This window comes from Ranitomeya imitator, chromosome 3 (assembly GCF_032444005.1).
Source record: "Ranitomeya imitator isolate aRanImi1 chromosome 3, aRanImi1.pri, whole genome shotgun sequence".
Taxonomy (NCBI): domain Eukaryota; kingdom Metazoa; phylum Chordata; class Amphibia; order Anura; family Dendrobatidae; genus Ranitomeya; species Ranitomeya imitator.
In genome coordinates, this window is record NC_091284.1 from 111,740,911 (window position 1) to 111,760,412 (window position 19,502).

Consider the following 19,502-nt stretch of genomic DNA (forward strand, 5'->3'; position numbering starts at 1 on the left):
CGACGTACGTCAAAAAATGCTAGTGTGAAAGTAGCCTTAGGTCTCCATCACATGTCTGGAACTCCAGTATAATCTATGCTGCTATGTAGGACCATGTGTCCATGCAAAACACACAGACATTTTCCGGCATCCGTTTTTTTCCGGCAGCACGAATGACAAAGGCCAATACTATGGGTCATTGAAAAACACGTACAGCACAGGGATGGCGTCTGTGTGCTGTATGTTCTACACTACAAAGTATAGTAGAAGCTTGGTAACTTTTTTCTTTATCCACACAGGAAAAACACTGATGACGACAGTGATGGTAAACATGGATGACACACTGATCCAAAACACTAATGACACCGATACCATTTTTCGAGTAAGTGATTAACCATGGTCATGTGATGGAGGCCTTAGGGTATGTGCACACAGCTTCTTAGGCTATGTGCACACGTTGCGGATCCGCAGCGTTTTTTTTTCCGTGCAGAAACACTGCAGATCCGCAAGTGATTTACAGTACAATGTAAATCAATGGAAAAAAAATGTTGTGCTAATGGTGCAGAGAATTCCGCACGGAAAAGCTGCGGATTAAAAGGAGGAGCATGTCATTGATTTGTGCGGATCTGCAGCGTTTTTTGTACCCATTCCATTAAAGAAATCCGCAGGGGTAAAAACGCATGAAATCTGCACAAAATCTGCATAAAAAATGCATCAAATCTGCCAAGAGATGCAGAATCCACACAAAAAAATCCAGAGGCAAATCCGCAACGTGTGCACATAGCCTTAGGCTATGTTCACACTTTGCGGATTTTGCTGCGGATCCGCAGCGGCTTTGACCGCTGCGGATCCGCAGCAGTTTCCCATGAGTTTACATTACAATGTAAACCTATGGGAAACAAAAAATGCTGTGCACATGCTGCAGAAAAATCCGCGCGGAAACGCTGCGGATTACATTCCGCAGCATGTCACTTCTTTTCTGCGGATTTTCACCTGCTCCAATAGGAAACTGCAGATGAAAATCCGCAGAAGAAACCGCAGTAAAAACCGCGATAAATCCGCAGTAAAAACCGCAACGGGTTTTCACTGCGGATTTTGGAATTCTGCTGCGGAAAAATCCGCAGTGGAATCCGCAACGTGTGCACATAGCCTTATTGGCACACAATATTTTTTTCAGGCAGATTCTGCCCAGAATCTACGCGTAAAAACCACCCAACAAAAAGAACATAATGCACAGCAATGTCAAAACCACTATGCACGTTACATTTTCTTTCACTTCTTTTAACCACTTCAGGGCTCAGAAACCCCAAAGCAATTAAAAAGTGACTTGTTTATTCTAGCGGAAGCCACCGCTCTCTACATCTAACATTATAGAGAAAGGGGCGCTGCAAAAACAACGGCAAAGCCACCGAAAACGACTGCTGGTGATATCCTGGTGCAAGCACTGATTCCGGCCAGCTTTAGGCCACGTTCACACGCTGCGGATTACACTGCGGATTTTTCCAGACTGATTTTGGTAAATCCACGGGTGAACCACACTGCGGATTACCTGCGGAATTACAACCGAATTTTTTTTGCATATTTTGTGTGGATTCCACCTGCGGTTTTACACCTGCGGATTCCTATTATGGAGCAGGTGTAAACTGCTGCGGAATCCGCACAAAGAATTGACATGCTGCGGAATAAACAATGCTATGTTTCCGTGCGTTTTTTTCCGCATGTGCACCGCAGATTTTGTTTTCCATAGGTTTACATGGTACTGTACAACGCATGGAAAACTGCTGCGAATCCGCAGAGGCCACTCCGCTGCAGAGCCGCAGCAAAATCCGCAGCGTGTGCACATAGCCTTAGGCAGCCAGGTTGCATCTGCGGCGACTGTTGTATGAAACTTTGGAAACGTCCATTATTTGGGTTTTTTTTTACACTAAAATAAATCCAAATTAAAAACCAGTCCTTTTCTTGCAGAAATGGGGAATCACTCAGGTGTGAATTCTGGCCGAGATTTGTTTCCTGGCTAATATTGTTTAATGTGAACGAGGTTGTTGAAGCCCCCAGTTACCTACACGGGGCATCACGTGGGTTGGGGGGCCTTGTCCACACAACTGTTGTTGCCAATAGCTAATAGTTACTGAATTTTACCATTACAAAATTAAGACTAAAAATGACTCTTTGTGAGACAAAGAATTGCATCTCACTGCAGCCACATCGCCCCCGGCCACGTGCCACTGCTTCTGTGCGGAAAATTACACATTGCCCGGTGGTAAACAATTGCTTATTATGCAACATCTAGAAACGCGACGTGAAAAGGTTTGTCCCAACCTTCGCGCCGTACCGGTCTTTCCCGTCACGTGACAGAACCAGCTGGGTGAGTTACTGAGTTTCGAACCTCATGTGAGTCTGGTAGCGGAGTGTGTGGAGGCGGGAGAGGGTTAAACGAGTCGTGTGAGTGCGTCACGTCACCGGCCGCGTCTTGTAGACACGGTGTGCTCACTGCTTGTGTCTGTGTCACAAACACACCGTGCTCTGTAAAAGCGGCGCGCTTCTCTATGCATGTTATCTGCCAACCAGACTCCAGCTTTCATTTCAGTGCTGGTTACAGAATGACAGCAGTGATGTGATTGGTTACGTCTGCCTGCTTCTGTGGCAGTTCTACATGAGGCAAGTTGTGCCCAACTCCCAGGAGCCAAAGGGGCAATTACTGAGCCACAGTCACAGCGGGGGGAGGGGATATATACATCTATATCTGGGGGGAGGGGGTATATACATGTATTTCTATATCTGGGGGGAGGGGGTAGCTACATGTATATCTATATCTGGGGGGAGGGGGTATATACATGTATATATCTGGGGGGAGGGGGTATATACATGTATATCTATATCTGGGGGGAGGGGGTATCTACATGTATATATCTGGGGGGAGGGGGTATATACATGTATATCTATATCTGGGGGAGGGGGTATATACATGTATATCTATATCTGGAGGGAGGGGGTATCTACATGTATATATCTGGGGGGAGGGGGTATATACATGTATATCTATATCTGGGGGGAGGGGGTATATACATGTATATCTATATCTGGGGGGAGGGGGTATATACATGTATATCTATATCTGGGGGGAGGGGGTATATACATGTATATCTATATCTGGGGGGAGGGGGTATATACATGTATATCTATATCTGGGGGGAGGGGGTATATACATGTATATCTATATCTGGGGGGAGGGGGTATATACATGTATATCTATATCTGGGGGGAGGGGGTATATACATGTATATCTATATCTGGGGGGAGGGGGTATATACATGTATATCTATATCTGGGGGGAGGGGGTATATACATGTATATCTATATCTGGGGGGAGGGGGTATATACATGTATATCTATATCTGGGGGGAGGGGGTATATACATGTATATCTATATCTGGGGGGAGGGGGTATATACATGTATATCTATATCTGGGGGGAGGGGGTATATACATGTATATCTATATCGGGGGAGGGGGTATATACATGTATATCTATATCTGGGGGGAGGGGGTATCTACATGTATATCTATATCTGGGGGGAGGGGGTATCTACATGTATATCTATATCTGGGGGGAGGGGGTATATACATGTATATCTATATCGGGGGAGGGGGTATATACATGTATATTTATATCTGGGGGAGGGGGTATCTACATGTATATCTATATCTGGGGGGAGGGGGTATCTACATGTATATCTATATCTGGGGGGAGGGGGTATCTACATGTATATCTATATCTGGGGGGAGGGGGTATCTACATGTATATCTATATCTGGGAGGGGGGGGAATATACATGTATATCTATATCTGGGGGGGAGGGGGGTATATACATGTATATCTATCTGGGGGAGGGGGGTATATACATGTATATCTATATCTGGGGGGAGGGGGTATATACATGTATATCTATATCTGGGGGGAGGGGGTATATACATGTATATCTATATCTGGGGGGAGGGGGTATCAAAGATTCAAAGAAGCTTTATTGGCAGGACCAAATACACATCAGTTTTGCCAAAGCAAGTGTATAAAGGCAATAGGGATAGGGACTGTGGGGATGTTGGGTAGGAGCTGTAGGGAAGGTGGATGGGGGCAGATCCAGGGTAGGGACTATAGTTCATGGCGTAGGGGAGGTGGGGGTATCTACATGTATATCTATATCTGGGGGAGGGGGTATATACATGCATATATTTGGGGGGAAGGTGTAATATATATATATATATATATATATATGTGTATATATATGTGTATATATATATATATGTACATCATAGGTAGACCTCAACTATGGGAGACAAACTGAGAAAAAAAAATCCAGAAAATCACATTGTCTGTTTTTTTAACATTTTATTTGCATATTATGGTGGAAAATAAGTATTTGGTCAGAAACAAACAATCAAGATTTCTGGCTCTCACAGACCTGTAACTTCTTCTTTAAGAGTCTCCTCTTTCCTCCACTCATTACCTGTAGTAATGGCGCCTGTTTAAACTTGTTATCAGTATAAAAAGACACCTGTGCACACCCTCAAACAGTCTGACTCCAAACTCCACTATGGTGAAGACCAAAGAGCTGTCAAAGGACACCAGAAACAAAATTGTAGCCCTGCACCAGGCTGGGAAGACTGAATCTGCAATAGCCAACCAGCTTGGAGTGAAGAAATCAACAGTGGGAGCAATAATTAGAAAATGGAAGACATACAAGACCACTGATAATCTCCCTCGATCTGGGGCTCCACGCAAAATCCCACCCCGTGGGGTCAGAATGATCACAAGAACGGTGAGCAACAATCCCAGAACCACGCGGGGGGACCTAGTGAATGAACTGCAGAGAGCTGGGACCAATGTAACAAGGCCTACCATAAGTAACACACTACGCCACCATGGACTCAGATCCTGCAGTGCCAGACGTGTCCCACTGCTTAAACCAGTACATGAAAACAAGACCACTAAGGGCCAAATATACAATAGGGTGCTATAACAACTGATCCCCATGTGGGAATCTGCACCACAAGGACACTCCCGAGATAATGTTACAACCCAAATAGAACAAAAAATAGGAGTAAAGAACGTCCAAATAGAAAAGAATAATTTTATTAACAAGGTCAAACCGCACCTTGAAGAAGTTTAGCGAAACGCGCGTCGGTGCTGGCGTGGCGCTTGTCCGGCCGCAGTCACATTATGGGTAAGCTAGGATAAGAGGAGGGAACGGGAGCTTTATCTATTGTGTACACATTTGTTTCACCGCCATTGCGGTGCTAGATGGTTTATGCCCTGCATTCTCTGATTCCCTTATTTACAATATGCACGTAGCACTTTATGTACTTGCCCATTTATGTTTTCTGTGTGTCCGGACATTAGTGGCCATCACTATTTGATCCCAGTCTATTATATTGTTTCTATATTTGTTAATAAAATTATTCTTTTCTATTTGGACGTTCTTTACTCCTATTTTTTGTTCTATTTGGGTTTAAACCAGTACATGTCCGGGCCCGTCTGAAGTTTGCTAGAGAGCATTTGGATGATCCAGAGGAGTTTTGGGAGAATGTCCTATGGTCTGATGAAACCAAACTGGAACTGTTTGGTAGAAACACAACTTGTCGTGTTTGGAGGAAAAAGAATACTGAGTTGCATCCATCAAACACCATACCTACTGTAAAGCATGGTGGTGGAAACATCATGCTTTGGGGCTGTTTCTCTGCAAAGGGGCCAGGACGACTGATCCGGGTACATGAAAGAATGAATGGGGCCATGTATCGTGAGATTTTGAGTGCAAACCTCCTTCCATCAGCAAGGGCATTGAAGATGAAATGTGGCTGGGTCTTTCAACATGACAATGATCCAAAGCACACCGCCAGCGCAACGAAGGAGTGGCTTCGTAAGAAGCATTTCAAGGTCCTGGAGTGGCCTAGCCAGTCTCCAGATCTCAACCCTATAGAAAACCTTTGGAGGGAGTTGAAAGTCCGTGTTGCCAAGCGAAAAGCCAATAACATCACTGCTCTAGAGGAGATCTGCATGGAGGAATGGGCCAACATACCAACAACAGTGTGTGGCAACCTTGTGAAGACTTACAGAAAACGTTTAACCTCTGTCATTGCCAACAAAGGATATATTACAAAGTATTGAGATGAAATTTTGTTTCTGACCAAATACTTATTTTTCCCTTCACCATGACAGCGCCGCACGTGAGAGATGGCATCCGCCCCCAGGAACAGGAAACCTGTAGCAGAGATATAAGAATGGGGCGGCCCCTCTCTCCTCAGTTTGGTTTCCTGTTCCTGCAGGTGGACGCCTGTCGCAGAGCTCCTACCTCCGGAGGGATCTCCCTCTGTTGATGCCGGTCCGGAGGCCGAGGTCCACGCGGGGGCCAGCCGTACTCGGCGGCATCGCGTGCGGTGCTGTCCGGTGTCAGGCTGCTGGATCCGCGCCATCCCTTTCCCTCGCTGGACTCCCCGGCGACCGCTCTGTGCAGGAGGCCGGTCCGGGGATAAGGGGGCGTGTCCTTCACTGACGCTGGCGCCGAAGTGAAGGATGACGACTTCCAGTCGCAGGAAGTGACGTCACACGCCGAAGGAGCCGGTGTGCTGGACACTTCCGGGCGGAAGCTGATCCAGTGGCGCGCACACCGCTCCTCTATATAATAAAGCAGCAAAGAGGAGTTGCTGGTCCTGCTCTTCAAACGGAGATGACCGAACCAGCGGTAGATCCGGAGCTGCTGATGCCTGCGCCCAGAATGTCGGAAGACACTCAAGCTGCAGCGGTACCCAGGGTCCTGGAGGGGTGAGTGCCTTTGTAAGGCAAGCCACACACACACTGATACCCTGTACACTGTGTTTTATAGGAAGGGAAAGCCACCTCCAAGCAAAAGAATAGGGTCTGTCCACTATGTAAAGAAAAACTCCCTAGGCTATACAGCAAAAAAATCTGCCAGCCCTGTATCGACAGAACAGTTGCGGAGGAATCTTCTTCCTTATTGCAAAACATTAAAACAATTATACGGGAGGAAGTTAAATCTACAGTTAAAGAACAGTTGAAACATCATACAAAGGAGACCCCCCCTCCCCCAACAAGTGAACAAGGGTCGGACATAGATTCAGGGGATGAGCCGGGAGCCTTAACCCCCTCTGATGCCTCAGATTTAGACTCCTCAGATGAGTATGGCCACCCATGTTTTCAGTCGGAGGACATTGGAAAGCTGCTCAAACTTGTCAGAACGACTATGGGGGGTAGAAACCCCTAAAGAACCGCGGACAATCCAAGACACCATGTTTAGCAATTTGGAGGAAAAGAAGCGGAAGTTTTTTCCCTTCCATGATAACATAATCAAATTAATAAAACGTGAGTGGAAAAAGCCTAATAAAAAGATGTCCATCCCTCAGGCTTTAAAATGCAAATACCCCTTTGATGAGGAAGTCTGTGAAAAGTGGGATAAGGCTCCTAAGCTAGATGCAGCCATCGCTAGCACCTCTAAAGGGGTTGCGTTACCATTTGAAGACATGGGAGCCCTGAGGGACCCCCTCGACAAGAAAGCAGATGCTTTTCTAAAGTCGGCTTGGGAAGCAGCGACATGGTCATTTAAACCCAGGGTTGCTGCCACTTGCACGGCACGTGCTATGGTCAAGTGGTTAGAGGAGTTAAGTGACCAAATCAAAAACAAATGCCCGAGAGAGAGACTTCTGGAAGCATTGCCCTCTCTGCAAGGCGCCGCGAGATTCCTAGCAGACGCCTCAATAGATTCTGTTAGAAGTGCCGCACGGGTATGTGCATTATCCAATTCAGGAAGGAGAACATTATGGCTAAAAAATTGGACGGCTGACTTCCAATCAAAGGTCAAACTCTGTGGAGTACCTTGTGAAGGGCAATACCTTTTTGGCAAAGCTCTAGGCGAGATCATTAAGAAAGTGTCGGACAAAAAGAAGCGGTTTCCACCTCCTTCCTTTCCCAGGCGCCGATGGGATGCCTCACGTTCGTCCTTTCGTGGATCTGGATATAGAGGGACCCGCGGCCGATCAGATGACAGGTCTAGTCGAGACAGACCCTGGAGGGAGCGGAAAGAAAGGGGATTCCTTTTCAACAAACCTCCCCCCAAGCCTGATCCCAAAAGTCAGTGACGCCAGCATTCCGGTGGGGGGAAGACTCCGGCGGTTTGTCCATCACTGGGCAGCACTGCCGGCTTCTCAATGGGTAATAAATTTGTTGTCAGAGGGTCTAAGGTTCAAGTTCTCCAACCTCCCACCAAATCGTGTACAAATGACCCAGGTGGCGGGAAAAAATCAGGCCATATTAGAAAGAGAAATTCATCTCCTCATGCAAAAAGAGGTGTTAGTAGAAGTACCCCATCAAGAGATAGGGAAAGGGTTCTACAGCACTTTATTTCTAACACCAAAACCAGACGGCTCGCTGAGAGTAATATTCAACCTAAAGGCCCTAAACCATTACATTCAAATAGACAAATTCAAGATGGAAACTTTAAAGACTGCAGTGAAAGTACTCGACCCAAACTGTTACATGGTGGTGATCGATCTTACAGATGCTTACTACCATGTGCCAATCGCTGTCCAACACCAACAATATCTAAGATTAGTGGTAAATCTGGAAAAAAACCCTGTCCATCTACAATATCAATGTCTTCCTTTTGGGGTAGCCATAGCGCCCCGTATATTCACAAAAATTATTTCCGAAGTAGCATCTTTCGTCAGAAAAGACGACATAATGTTGGTACCCTATTTGGACGATTTTTTGATAATAGCAAAAAACAAAGAAAGTTGCGAAAAAGCGGCCGCAAGAGTACTGGAGGTGCTACCCAGTTTAGGATGGATGATAAACCTGAAAAAATCAAGGCTTGTCCCAACTCAAACTCAAGAATTCCTCGGAATCGTGTTAGATTCAGTCAAGCAGGAGTGTGTCCTCCCACAGAGGAAAGTTCAATCTATTCAACAGAGAGTACAGTCATTCCAACTACAACAGACTATCTCTCTGAGGAATGCAATGTCGCTCTTAGGAGTCCTAACGGCAACAATTCCAGCAACGCGATGGGCACAAAGCCACACACGAGAGTTACAATGGCAGATACTAGCCGAACAAGAAAGAAATTCATACAATCTGAATCGGAAAATTCTTCTATCACCAAAGGTTCAAAACTCACTAGAGTGGTGGCTGAAAAGAGAAAATCTAACCAACGCAGTGCCATGGTCAATACGGGATCCAGTAGTCATTACTACCGATGCGAGTCCGTGGGGTTGGGGGGCACACTTAGAAAATCAGGTCCTACAGGGTCAATGGGAGAGCCCAATGACAACAGCGTCCTCCAATCTGAAGGAATTATCTGCGGTAAGGCTAGCACTTCTTCATATAGGAGAAAGGATTCTAGGAAGACATGTGGTGGTGTTGTCCGACAACAACACAACGATAGCTTATATAAACCGCCAAGGGGGCACAAGATCAACATCCCTAATGGCAGAGGCCAAAGAACTTGTTATATGGGCCGAAAACAACCTTCTTTCACTAACCGGAACATACTTAAAAGGGTCAGAGAATCAAGTAGCCGACTACTTAAGCCGTCACACGTTACATCAGGGGGAGTGGTCCCTGAACCAGCGAGTATTTGGAAAAATATGTGCCAGCTGGGGGGTTCCAGACATAGACTTGTTCGCCACAAAAGAAAATCGGAAGGTGAAGAGGTTCTATTCTCTGAACCCGAGAGAACACCCGGAGGGGGTAGACGCGTTCCTATATCGGTGGAACTTCCATCTAGCATACGCATTCCCCCCAATACCATTAATCCCGACAGTCCTCAGGAAAATTCGGGAAGACAAAGCACGAGTGATCCTCATAGCTCCTTTTTGGCCGAAAAGAGCATGGTTCACGTGGCTCAGGCGCATGTCTATCTCGGACCCGTGGATCTTTCCGGATGCCCCGGATCTCCTACACCAAGGGCCAGTTCAACATCCCCAAGTTCACAGGTTGCATCTCATCGCATGGAACTTGAAAGGGGACTTCTGTTAGCAAAAGGATTCTCAAACCCTTTAGTGACCACATTGCTCGCTAGCAGGAAAAAGGTCACCTCAGACAAATACCAAAAAATCTGGCAAAAATTCCTAGATTTCTCGGGGCGACAATTGTCTAACTCGAGTCAACAAGTCCCGGTAAAAGAAATTCTTGAAATTCTCCAAAAGGGGTTGGAAAAAGGTCTGTCTACTAGCACCTTAAAGGTGCAAGTCTCTGCCCTGGGTGCACTGTTTGATCATAAACTTGCTGACCACCCTTGGGTCTATAGGTTCATTCGAGCCTCCTTTACTTCCAGACCCTCAAAATTATTACCTAAGGTAGCTCCCTGGGATTTGAATGTAGTTTTGAAGGCTCTAACCGTTTCCCCCTTTGAACCTCTTGATTCTATATCAATAAAATCCTTGACTCTAAAAACGGTTCTCCTAGTTGCCTTAACGTCAGCCCGCCGTACTTGTGAGCTGCAAGCTATGTCGGTGAACCCTCCTTACACTATTTTTCATGATGACAAAGTGGTTATTAAAACCGATCCTGCCTTTCTTCCGAAGGTCAACTCTAAATTTCATAGAGACCAGGAAATTATTCTGCCCTCTTTCTGTTCCAAACCAAAATCCCAGGGGGAGCAAACCTTCCATTGTCTCGATGTCAGACGCTGCCTCCTTCAATACTTAGAGGCCACAAAATCTTGGCGTCAGTCATCGGCCCTTTTTGTCACCTTTCAGGGGACAAACAGGGGAAAAAAGGCCTCAAAGGCAACTATTGCACGGTGGTTGCGTACGGCTATTTCACTTTCATATTCTTTTTCTGGTCAAGTTCCCCCACAGGGTGTTACGGCTCACTCCACGCGTGCTATAGCCACATCCTGGGCGGAAAGGGCAAACGCCTCGATAGAACAGATTTGTAAAGCGGCAGTATGGTCCTCACCCTCTACCTTCTTCCGACATTATAGGTTAGACTTGGGTCTATCGGACTTGTCTTTTGGGAGAAAGGTGTTGTCTGCTGTTGTCCCACCCTAGGAATCTTCTATTTCTTCCTCTCACGTGCGGTGCTGTCATGGTGAAGGGAAAAATGATAATTACTTACGGGTAATTTGATTTTCCAGAACCATGACAGCGCCGCATTAATTCCCGCCCTATCTTGGTGATGGTTGTGTGATTCACAAAAAAAAAAAAACAACAAAAAAACAAAAAAAACTTATTGTATATAAGTAAATGTATATATGCAAAACATGTGTGTAGACAGAAGCTAACGAAAGATTATACAAATGTAAATATGATACATAACTGTGTACTAACAAAGCGGTCATCTTCCATACTCTGGAAACAAACTGAGGAGAGAGGGGCCGCCCCATTCTTATATCTCTGCTACAGGTTTCCTGTTCCTGGGGGCGGATGCCATCTCTCACGTGCAGCGCTGTCATGGTTCTGGAAAATCAAATTACCCGTAAGTAATTATCATTTTCCACCATAATATGCAAATAAAATGTTAAAAAAACAGACAATGTGATTTTCTGGATTTTTTTTTTCTCAGTTTGTCTCCCATAGTTGAGGTCTACCTATGATGTAAATTACAGACGCCTCTCATCTTTTTAAGTGGTGGAACTTGCACTATTGCTGACTGACTAAATACTTTTTTTTGCCCCACTGTATATATATAAACAGTCTCCATTTCTGTACATTGGGGCACGCTATTTAACACTTTAGGGTGCTCTCCTCTATGTGGGCAGTGAAGGGTTGTACTCGTCTAAGCACAGCCCTATTGAAACAATATAAAAGTGTCAGAAAACGTTCTCACCGTCTGTGTAGTGTGAAATAGTCAACACTAATGGGACCTATAGGGGGCGCTGTAATATTTTCTATTCTTTCGCTTCAGATAAGGAATGGCCTTTTTTAAATCCATGCACCCAAGGAACCGCTACAAGGATAAACCTCCGGACTTCGCGTACTTGGCCTCCAAGTATCCTGAATTTAAACAGCATGTCAATGTCAATCTGTCAGGAAAAGTTGGGTGAGTGTATTCCTTGCTATGTCTGTCTGTTATACATGGTAACATTGCTCTTGTCAGTGATTGTGGCTGTAGAGGGGATGGAAGAGTCAATGATCCCATTGTAATTGTGAAATGCAGGCACTGAACCCGCCGTATCCCTTTAAAGTCCGTGGTTCATACATTTTAAGAAAACCTGTTGGATTTCAACCCACCCGCAGCACAACCCCGACCTGATTGTATTCTTCCTGCCCTTAGTTGCCCCAGGCCCTGAGTCATTTTGCCCACTTATCTTCAGGGACCTCAATCAAGACAAACGTGGGGTGGACAGCTAGCCTTGGCTCTGCAGCGTTTCCATCCCCCTTACGGGACAGACCTAAGACTCTGTCACCCCCCAAACGTCAAATTCAGCTATTTAAACATTTATATAGTGGACTTGGCCCCTATATTAATCATACCAGTAACATATATTTTAGTGGTGCACCGTATCTTGCACTGTCCCTGAGTTTGATAGGCAGCACACCTCTGTGTTGCACATGGGTGTTCAATCCTTTTTTTTCATGCATAGACACTGCTGGAAGAGACGTATTGGGTATTAGGGGTTGTACATTGTCACGGATCCTGTACCTCTGTGCAGTTTGGGGTCTGTTACCAGACTGTACAATACAAACTGCATCACATTATTATTTTGTAGGGGGCTATTATAGCTGGGGCACGAGCGCATCAGCAGTCTCGCAGCATTCGTGTACTTGCTTTGAAAATACGAGTCAGAAGGATTGTCCCCCAACAGTTATCCCCGCCGTACACTGTATAGACCGTTTCCAGGTGATGCAGCTCAGCACTGATTCATTTCAATAGGAGCTAAGCTGCAGCACCCGAGCGGCCATTGTTCTGGCTCCGGACACTGTTGACATCCTTTCAGCCTTGATGACAGCTGATCGGTCGGGCTGCCGGGTGTTTTACCCATGCTGACCTGATATTGATACGGATGATTGACCTTGTGGAGACCAAAACATCCAACACCGCGGAGACACTATCACGTGTTTCTCAACGCAGTGATCCAGAACACTGCCCCCAAATATGCAAATGCATGTAGAGGAGCTGCGGAGACACCATCACGTGTTTCTCAACGCAAGCAATGAATAGCCAGGCCTTTCCCCGGGAAGGAACAACCAAGGGAAGGGCAGCATCCAATAAAGGAAAACATCCAATAAAGGAAAACCACCTATGCCAAGCATGGTATCCATCCACAGACAGCTGTTTCGGGGAAAGGCCTGGCTATTCACTGCCTGCGTTAAGAAACACGTGATGGTGTCTCCGCAGCTCCTTTACATGCATTTGCATATTTGGGGGCAGTGTTCTGGATCACTGCGTTGAGAAACATGTGATGGTGTCTCCACGGTGTTGGATGTTTTGGTCTCCCCGAGGCCAATCATCTGTGCCTTTATAGACTTTTCCCTTCACCATGACAGCGCCGCACGTGAGAGATGGCATCCGCCCCCAGGAACAGGAAACCTGTAGCAGAGATATAAGAATGGGGCGGCCCCTCTCTCCTCAGTTTGGTTTCCTGTTCCTGCAGGTGGACGCCTGTTGCAGAGCTCCTACCTCCGGAGGGATCTCCCTCTGATGATTCCGGTCCGGAGGCCGAGGTCCGCGTGGGGGGCCAGCTGTAGTCGGCGGCATCGCGTGCGGTGCTGTCCGGTGTCGGGCTGCTGGGTCCGCGCCATCCCTTTCCCTCGCTGGACTCCCCGGCGACCGCTCTGTGCAGGAGGCCGGTCCGGGGATATGGGGGCGTGTCCTTCACTGACGCTGGCGCCGAAGTGGAGGATGACGACTTCCGGTCGCAGGAAGTGACGTCACACGCCGAGGGAGCCGGTGTGCTGGACACTTCCGGGCGGAAGCTGATCCAGTGGCGCGCACACCGCTCCTCTATATAATAGAGCAGCAGAAAGGAGTCGCTGGTCCTGCTCTTCAGACGGAGATGACCGAACCAGCGGTAGATCCGGAGCTGCTGATGCCTGCGCCCAGAATGTCGGAAGACACTCAAGCTGCAGCGGTACCCAGGGTCCTGGAGGGGTGAGTGCCTTTGTAAGGCAAGCCACACACACACTGATACCCTGTGCACTATGTTTTATAGGAAGGGAAAGCCACCTCCAAGCAAAAGAATAGGGTCTGTCCACTATGTAAAGAAAAACTCCCTAGGCTATACAGCAAAAAGATCTGCCAGCCCTGTATCGACAGAACAGTTGCGGAGGAATCTTCTTCCCTATTACAAAACATTAAAACAATCATACGGGAGGAAGTTAAATCTACAGTTAAAGAACAGTTGAAACATCACACAAAAGAGACCCCCCCTCCCCCAACAAGTGAGCAAGGGTCGGACATAGATTCAGGGGATGAGCCGGGAGCCTTAACCCCCTCTGATGCCTCAGATTTAGACTCCTCAGATGAGGAATATGGCCACCCATGTTTTCAGTCGGAGGACATTGGGAAGCTGCTCAAACTTGTCAGAACGACTATGGGGGTAGAAACCCCTAGAGAACCACGGACAATCCAAGACACCATGTTTAGCAACTTGGAGGAGAAGAAGCGAAAGTTTTTTCCCTTCCACGTTAACATAATCAAATTAATAAAACGTGAGTGGAAAAAACCTAATAAAAAGATGTCTGTCCCTCAGGCATTAAAACGCAAGTACCCCTTTGATGAGGAAGTCTGTGAAAAGTGGGATAAGGCTCCTAAACTAGACGCAGCCATCGCTAGCACCTCTAAAGGGGTTGGGTTACCATTTGAAGACATGGGAGCCCTAAGGGACCCCCTCGACAAAAAAGCAGATGCTTTTCTAAAGTCGGCTTGGGAAGCAGCGACATGGTCATTTAAACCCGGGGTTGCTGCCACTTGCACGGCACGTGCTATGGTCAAGTGGTTAGAGGAGTTAAGTGACCAAATCAAAAACAAATGCCCAAGAGAGAGGCTTCTGGAAGCATTACCCTCTCTACAAGGCGCCGCAAGATTCCTAGCAGACGCCTCGATAGATTCAGTTAGAAGTGCCGCACGTGTGTGTGCGTTATCCAATTCAGGAAGGAGAACATTATGGCTAAAAAATTGGACGGCTGACTTCCAATCAAAGGTCAAACTCTGTGGAGTACCCTGTGAAGGGCAATACCTGTTTGGCAAAGCTCTAGACGAGATCTTTGAGAAAGCGTCGGACAAAAAGAAGCGGTTTCCACCTCCTTCCTTTCCCAGGCGCCGATGGGATACCTCTCGTTCGCCCTTTCGTGGTGGATATAGAGGGACCCGCGGCCGATCAGATGACAGGTCTAGTCGAGGCAGACCCTGGAGAGAGCGAAAGGAAAGGGGATTCCTTTTCAACAAACCTCCCCCCAAGCCTGATCCCAAAAGTCAGTGACGCCAGCATTCCGGTGGGGGGAAGACTCCGGCGGTTTGTCCATCATTGGGCAGCGCTGCCGGCTTCTCAATGGATAACAAATTTGTTGTCAGAGGGTCTGAGGTTCAAGTTCTCCAACCTCCCACCAAATCGTGCAAAAATGACCCAGGTGGGGGGAAAAAATCAGGCCATATTAGAAAGAGAAATTTATCTCTTCATGCAAAAAGAAGTGTTAGTAGAAGTACCCCATCAAGAGATAGGGAAAGGGTTCTACAGCACTTTATTTCTAACACCAAAACCAGACGGCTCGCTGAGAGTAATATTCAACCTAAAAGCCCCAAACCATTACATTCAAATAGACAAATTCAAGATGGAAACTTTAAAGACTGCAGTAAAAGTACTCGACCCAAACTGTTACATGGTGGTGATCGATCTTACAGATGCTTACTACCATGTGCCAATCGCTGTCCAACACCAACAATATCTAAGATTAGTGGTAAATCTGGGAAAAACCCCTGTCCATCTACAATATCAATGTCTTCCTTTTGGGGTAGCCATAGCGCCCCGTATATTCACAAAAGTTATTTCCGAAGTAGCATCTTTTGTCAGGAAAGACGACATAATGTTGGTACCCTATTTGGACGATTTTTTGATAATGGCAAAAAACAAAGAAAGTTGCGAAAAGGCGGCCGCAAGAGTACTGGAGGTACTGACCAGTTTAGGATGGATGATAAACCTGAAAAAATCAAGGCTTGTCCCAACTCAAACTCAAGAATTCCTCGGAATCGTGTTAGACTCAGTCAAGCAGGAGTGTGTCCTCCCACAGAGGAAAGTTCAATCTATTCAGCAGAGAGTACAGTCATTCCAACTACAACAGACTATCTCTCTGAGGAATGCAATGTCACTCTTAGGAGTCCTAACGGCAACAATTCCAGCAACGCGATGGGCACAAAGCCACACACGAGAGTTACAATGGCAGATTCTAGCCGAACAAGAAAGAAATCCATACAATCTGAATCGGAAGATTCTTCTATCACCAAAGGTTCAAAACTCACTAGAGTGGTGGCTGAAAACAGAAAATCTAACCAACGCAGTGCCATGGTCAGTACGAGATCCAGTGGTCATTACTACCGATGCGAGTCCGTGGGGTTGGGGGGCACACTTAGGAGATCAGGTCCTACAGGGTCAATGGGGGAGCCCAATGACAACAGCGTCCTCCAATCTAAAAGAATTGTCTGCGGTAAGACTAGCACTTCTTCATATAGGAAAAAGGATTCTGGGAAGACATGTGGTGGTGTTGTCCGACAACAACACAACGATAGCTTATATAAACCGCCAAGGGGGCACAAGATCAACATCCCTTATGGCAGAAGCCAAAGAACTTTTTATATGGGCCGAAAACAACCTTCTTTCACTAACCGGAACATACTTGAAAGGATCAGAGAATCAAGTAGCCGACTACTTAAGCCGTCACACGTTACATCAGGGGGAGTGGTCCCTGAACCAGCGGGTATTTGGGAAAATATGTGCCAGCTGGGGCGTTCCAGACATAGACCTGTTCGCCACAAAACAAAATCGGAAGGTGAAGAGGTTCTATTCTCTGAACCCAAGAGAACACCCGGAGGGGGTAGACGCGTTCCTATATCGGTGGAACTTCCATCTAGCATACGCATTCCCCCCAATACCATTAATCCCGACAGTCCTCAGGAAAATTCGGGAAGACAAAGCACGAGTAATCCTCATAGCTCCCTTTTGGCCGAAAAGAGCATGGTTCACGTGGCTCAGGCGCATGTCTATCTCGGACCCGTGGATCTTTCCGGATGCCCCGGATCTCCTGTACCAAGGGCCAGTTCAACATCCCCAAGTTCACAGGTTGCATCTCACCGCCTGGAACTTGAAAGGGGACTTCTGTTAGCAAAAGGATTCTCAAGCCCTTTGGTGACCACATTGCTCGCTAGCAGGAAAAAAGTCACCTCAGACAAATACAGAAAATCTGGCAAAAATTCCTAGATTTCTCGGGGCGACAGTTGTCGAACTCTGGTCAACAGGTCCCGGTAAAGGAAATCCTTGAATTTCTCCAAAAAGGGTTGGAAAAAGGTCTGTCTACTAGCACCTTAAAGGTGCAAGTCTCTGCCCTTGGTGCACTATTTGATCATAAACTGGCTGACCACCCTTGGGTCTATAGGTTCATTCGAGCCTCCTTTACTTCCAGACCCTCAAAATTAATACCTAAGGTAGCTCCCTGGGATTTAAATTTAGTTTTAAAGGCCCTAACCGTTTCCCCCTTTGAACCTCTTGATTCTATATCAATAAAATCCTTGACTCTAAAAACGGTTCTCCTAGTTGCCATAACGTCTGCCCGCCGTACTTGTGAGTTACAAGCTATGTCGGTGAACCCTCCTTACACTACTTTCCATGATGACAAAGTAGTTATTAAAGCCGACCCTGCCTTTCTTCCGAAGGTCAATTCTAAATTTCATAGAGACCAGGAAATTATTCTGCCCTCTTTTTGTTCCCAACCAAAATCCCAGGGGGAATCAACCTTCCATTGTCTCGATGTCAGACACTGCCTCCTTCAATACTTAGAGGCCACAAAATCTTGGCGTCAGTCATCGGCCCTTTTTGTCACCTTTCAGGGGACAAACAGGGGAAAAAAGGCCTCAAAGGCAACTATTGCACGGTGGTTGCGTACGGCTATTTCACTTTCGTATTCTTTTTCTGGTCAAGTTCCCCCACAGGGTGTTACGGCTCACTCCACGCGTGCTATAGCCACTTCCTGGGCGGAAAGGGCAAACGCCTCGATAGAACAGATTTGTAAAGCGGCAGTATGGTCATCACCCTCTACCTTCTTCCGACATTATAGGTTAGACTTAGGTCAATCAGACTTGTCTTTTGGGAGAAAGGTGTTGTCTGCTGTCGTCCCACCCTAGGAATCTTCTATTTCTTCCTCTCACGTGCGGCGCTGTCATGGTGAAGGGAAAAATGATAATTACTTACGGGTAATTTGATTTTCCAGAACCATGACAGCGCCGCATTAATTCCCGCCCTATCTTGGTGATGGTTGTGTGATTCACAAAAAAAAAAAAAAAAAAAGAAAAACTTATTGTATATAAGTAAATGTATATATGCAAAATATATGTGTAGACAGAAGCTAACAAAAGATTATACAAATGTAAATATGATACATAACTGTGTACTAACAAAGCGGTCATCTTCCATACTCTGGAAACAAACTGAGGAGAGAGGGGCCGCCCCATTCTTATATCTCTGCTACAGGTTTCCTGTTCCTGGGGGCGGATGCCATCTCTCACGTGCGGCGCTGTCATGGTTCTGGAAAATCAAATTACCCGTAAGTAATTATCATTTTCTACTAGGCACTGCTCCTGATAGCCAGTTCCTACTCCACACTGATGAGGGGCAAAAACCCCGAAACAGCTGTCTGTGGATGGATATCATGCTTGGCATAGGTGGTTTTCCTTTATTGGATGTTTTCCTTTATTGGATGCTGCCCTTCCCGTGGTTTTTCCTTCCCGGGGAAAGACCTGGCTATTCACTGCCTGCGTTGAGAAACACGTGATGGTGTCTCTGCAGCTCCTCTACATGGATCTGATATTGATGACCTATTATAAGGATAGTTCATCAGCATCACAGTTTAACCCCTTTACCCCCAAGGGTGGTTTGCACGTTATGGACCGGGCCAATTTTTACAATTCTGACTACTGTCCCTTTGAGGTTATAACTCTAGAACGCTTCAACGGATCCCGGTGATTCTGACATTGTTTTCTCAAGACATATTGTACTTCATGATAGTGGTAAAATGTATTTGATATTACCTGCGTTTATTTGTGAAAAAAAAACGGAAATTTGGCGGTTTATATCGCAGAGCCGTGAAAATAAAAAATCCTTTTTTTTCCCACAAAAATTATTTTTTAGCCCCCAGTTTTGTATTTTCCCAAGGGTAACAGGAGAAATTGGACCCCAAAAGTTGTTGTCCAATTTGTCCTGAGTACGCTGATACCCATATGATGGGGTAAACCCCTGTTTGGGCACACGGGAGAGCTCGGAAGGGAAGGAGCACTGTTTTACTTTTTCAACGCAGAATTGGCTGGAATTGA

General features: G+C 46.3%; 1 protein-coding gene across 2 annotated transcripts in view; it reads left to right on the top strand.

Annotated features, from left to right (window-relative positions):
• Positions 1–2,307: 2,307 nt before the first annotated feature.
• Positions 2,308–19,502, top strand: part of METTL16 (methyltransferase 16, RNA N6-adenosine) — a 135,429-nt gene continuing 118,234 nt past the window's right edge. Inside the window, exons 1-2 of one of the 2 annotated variants that reach the window (XM_069761283.1) lie at positions 2,308–2,344; positions 11,892–12,026. In XM_069761283.1, the coding sequence (XP_069617384.1) occupies positions 11,899–12,026 (128 nt within the window). In that variant the 5' untranslated portion in view covers positions 2,308–2,344; positions 11,892–11,898. Of the gene's footprint in view, positions 2,371–11,891; positions 12,027–19,502 lie in introns of both variants that reach the window. The other variant, XM_069761285.1, reaches the window with a different exon arrangement.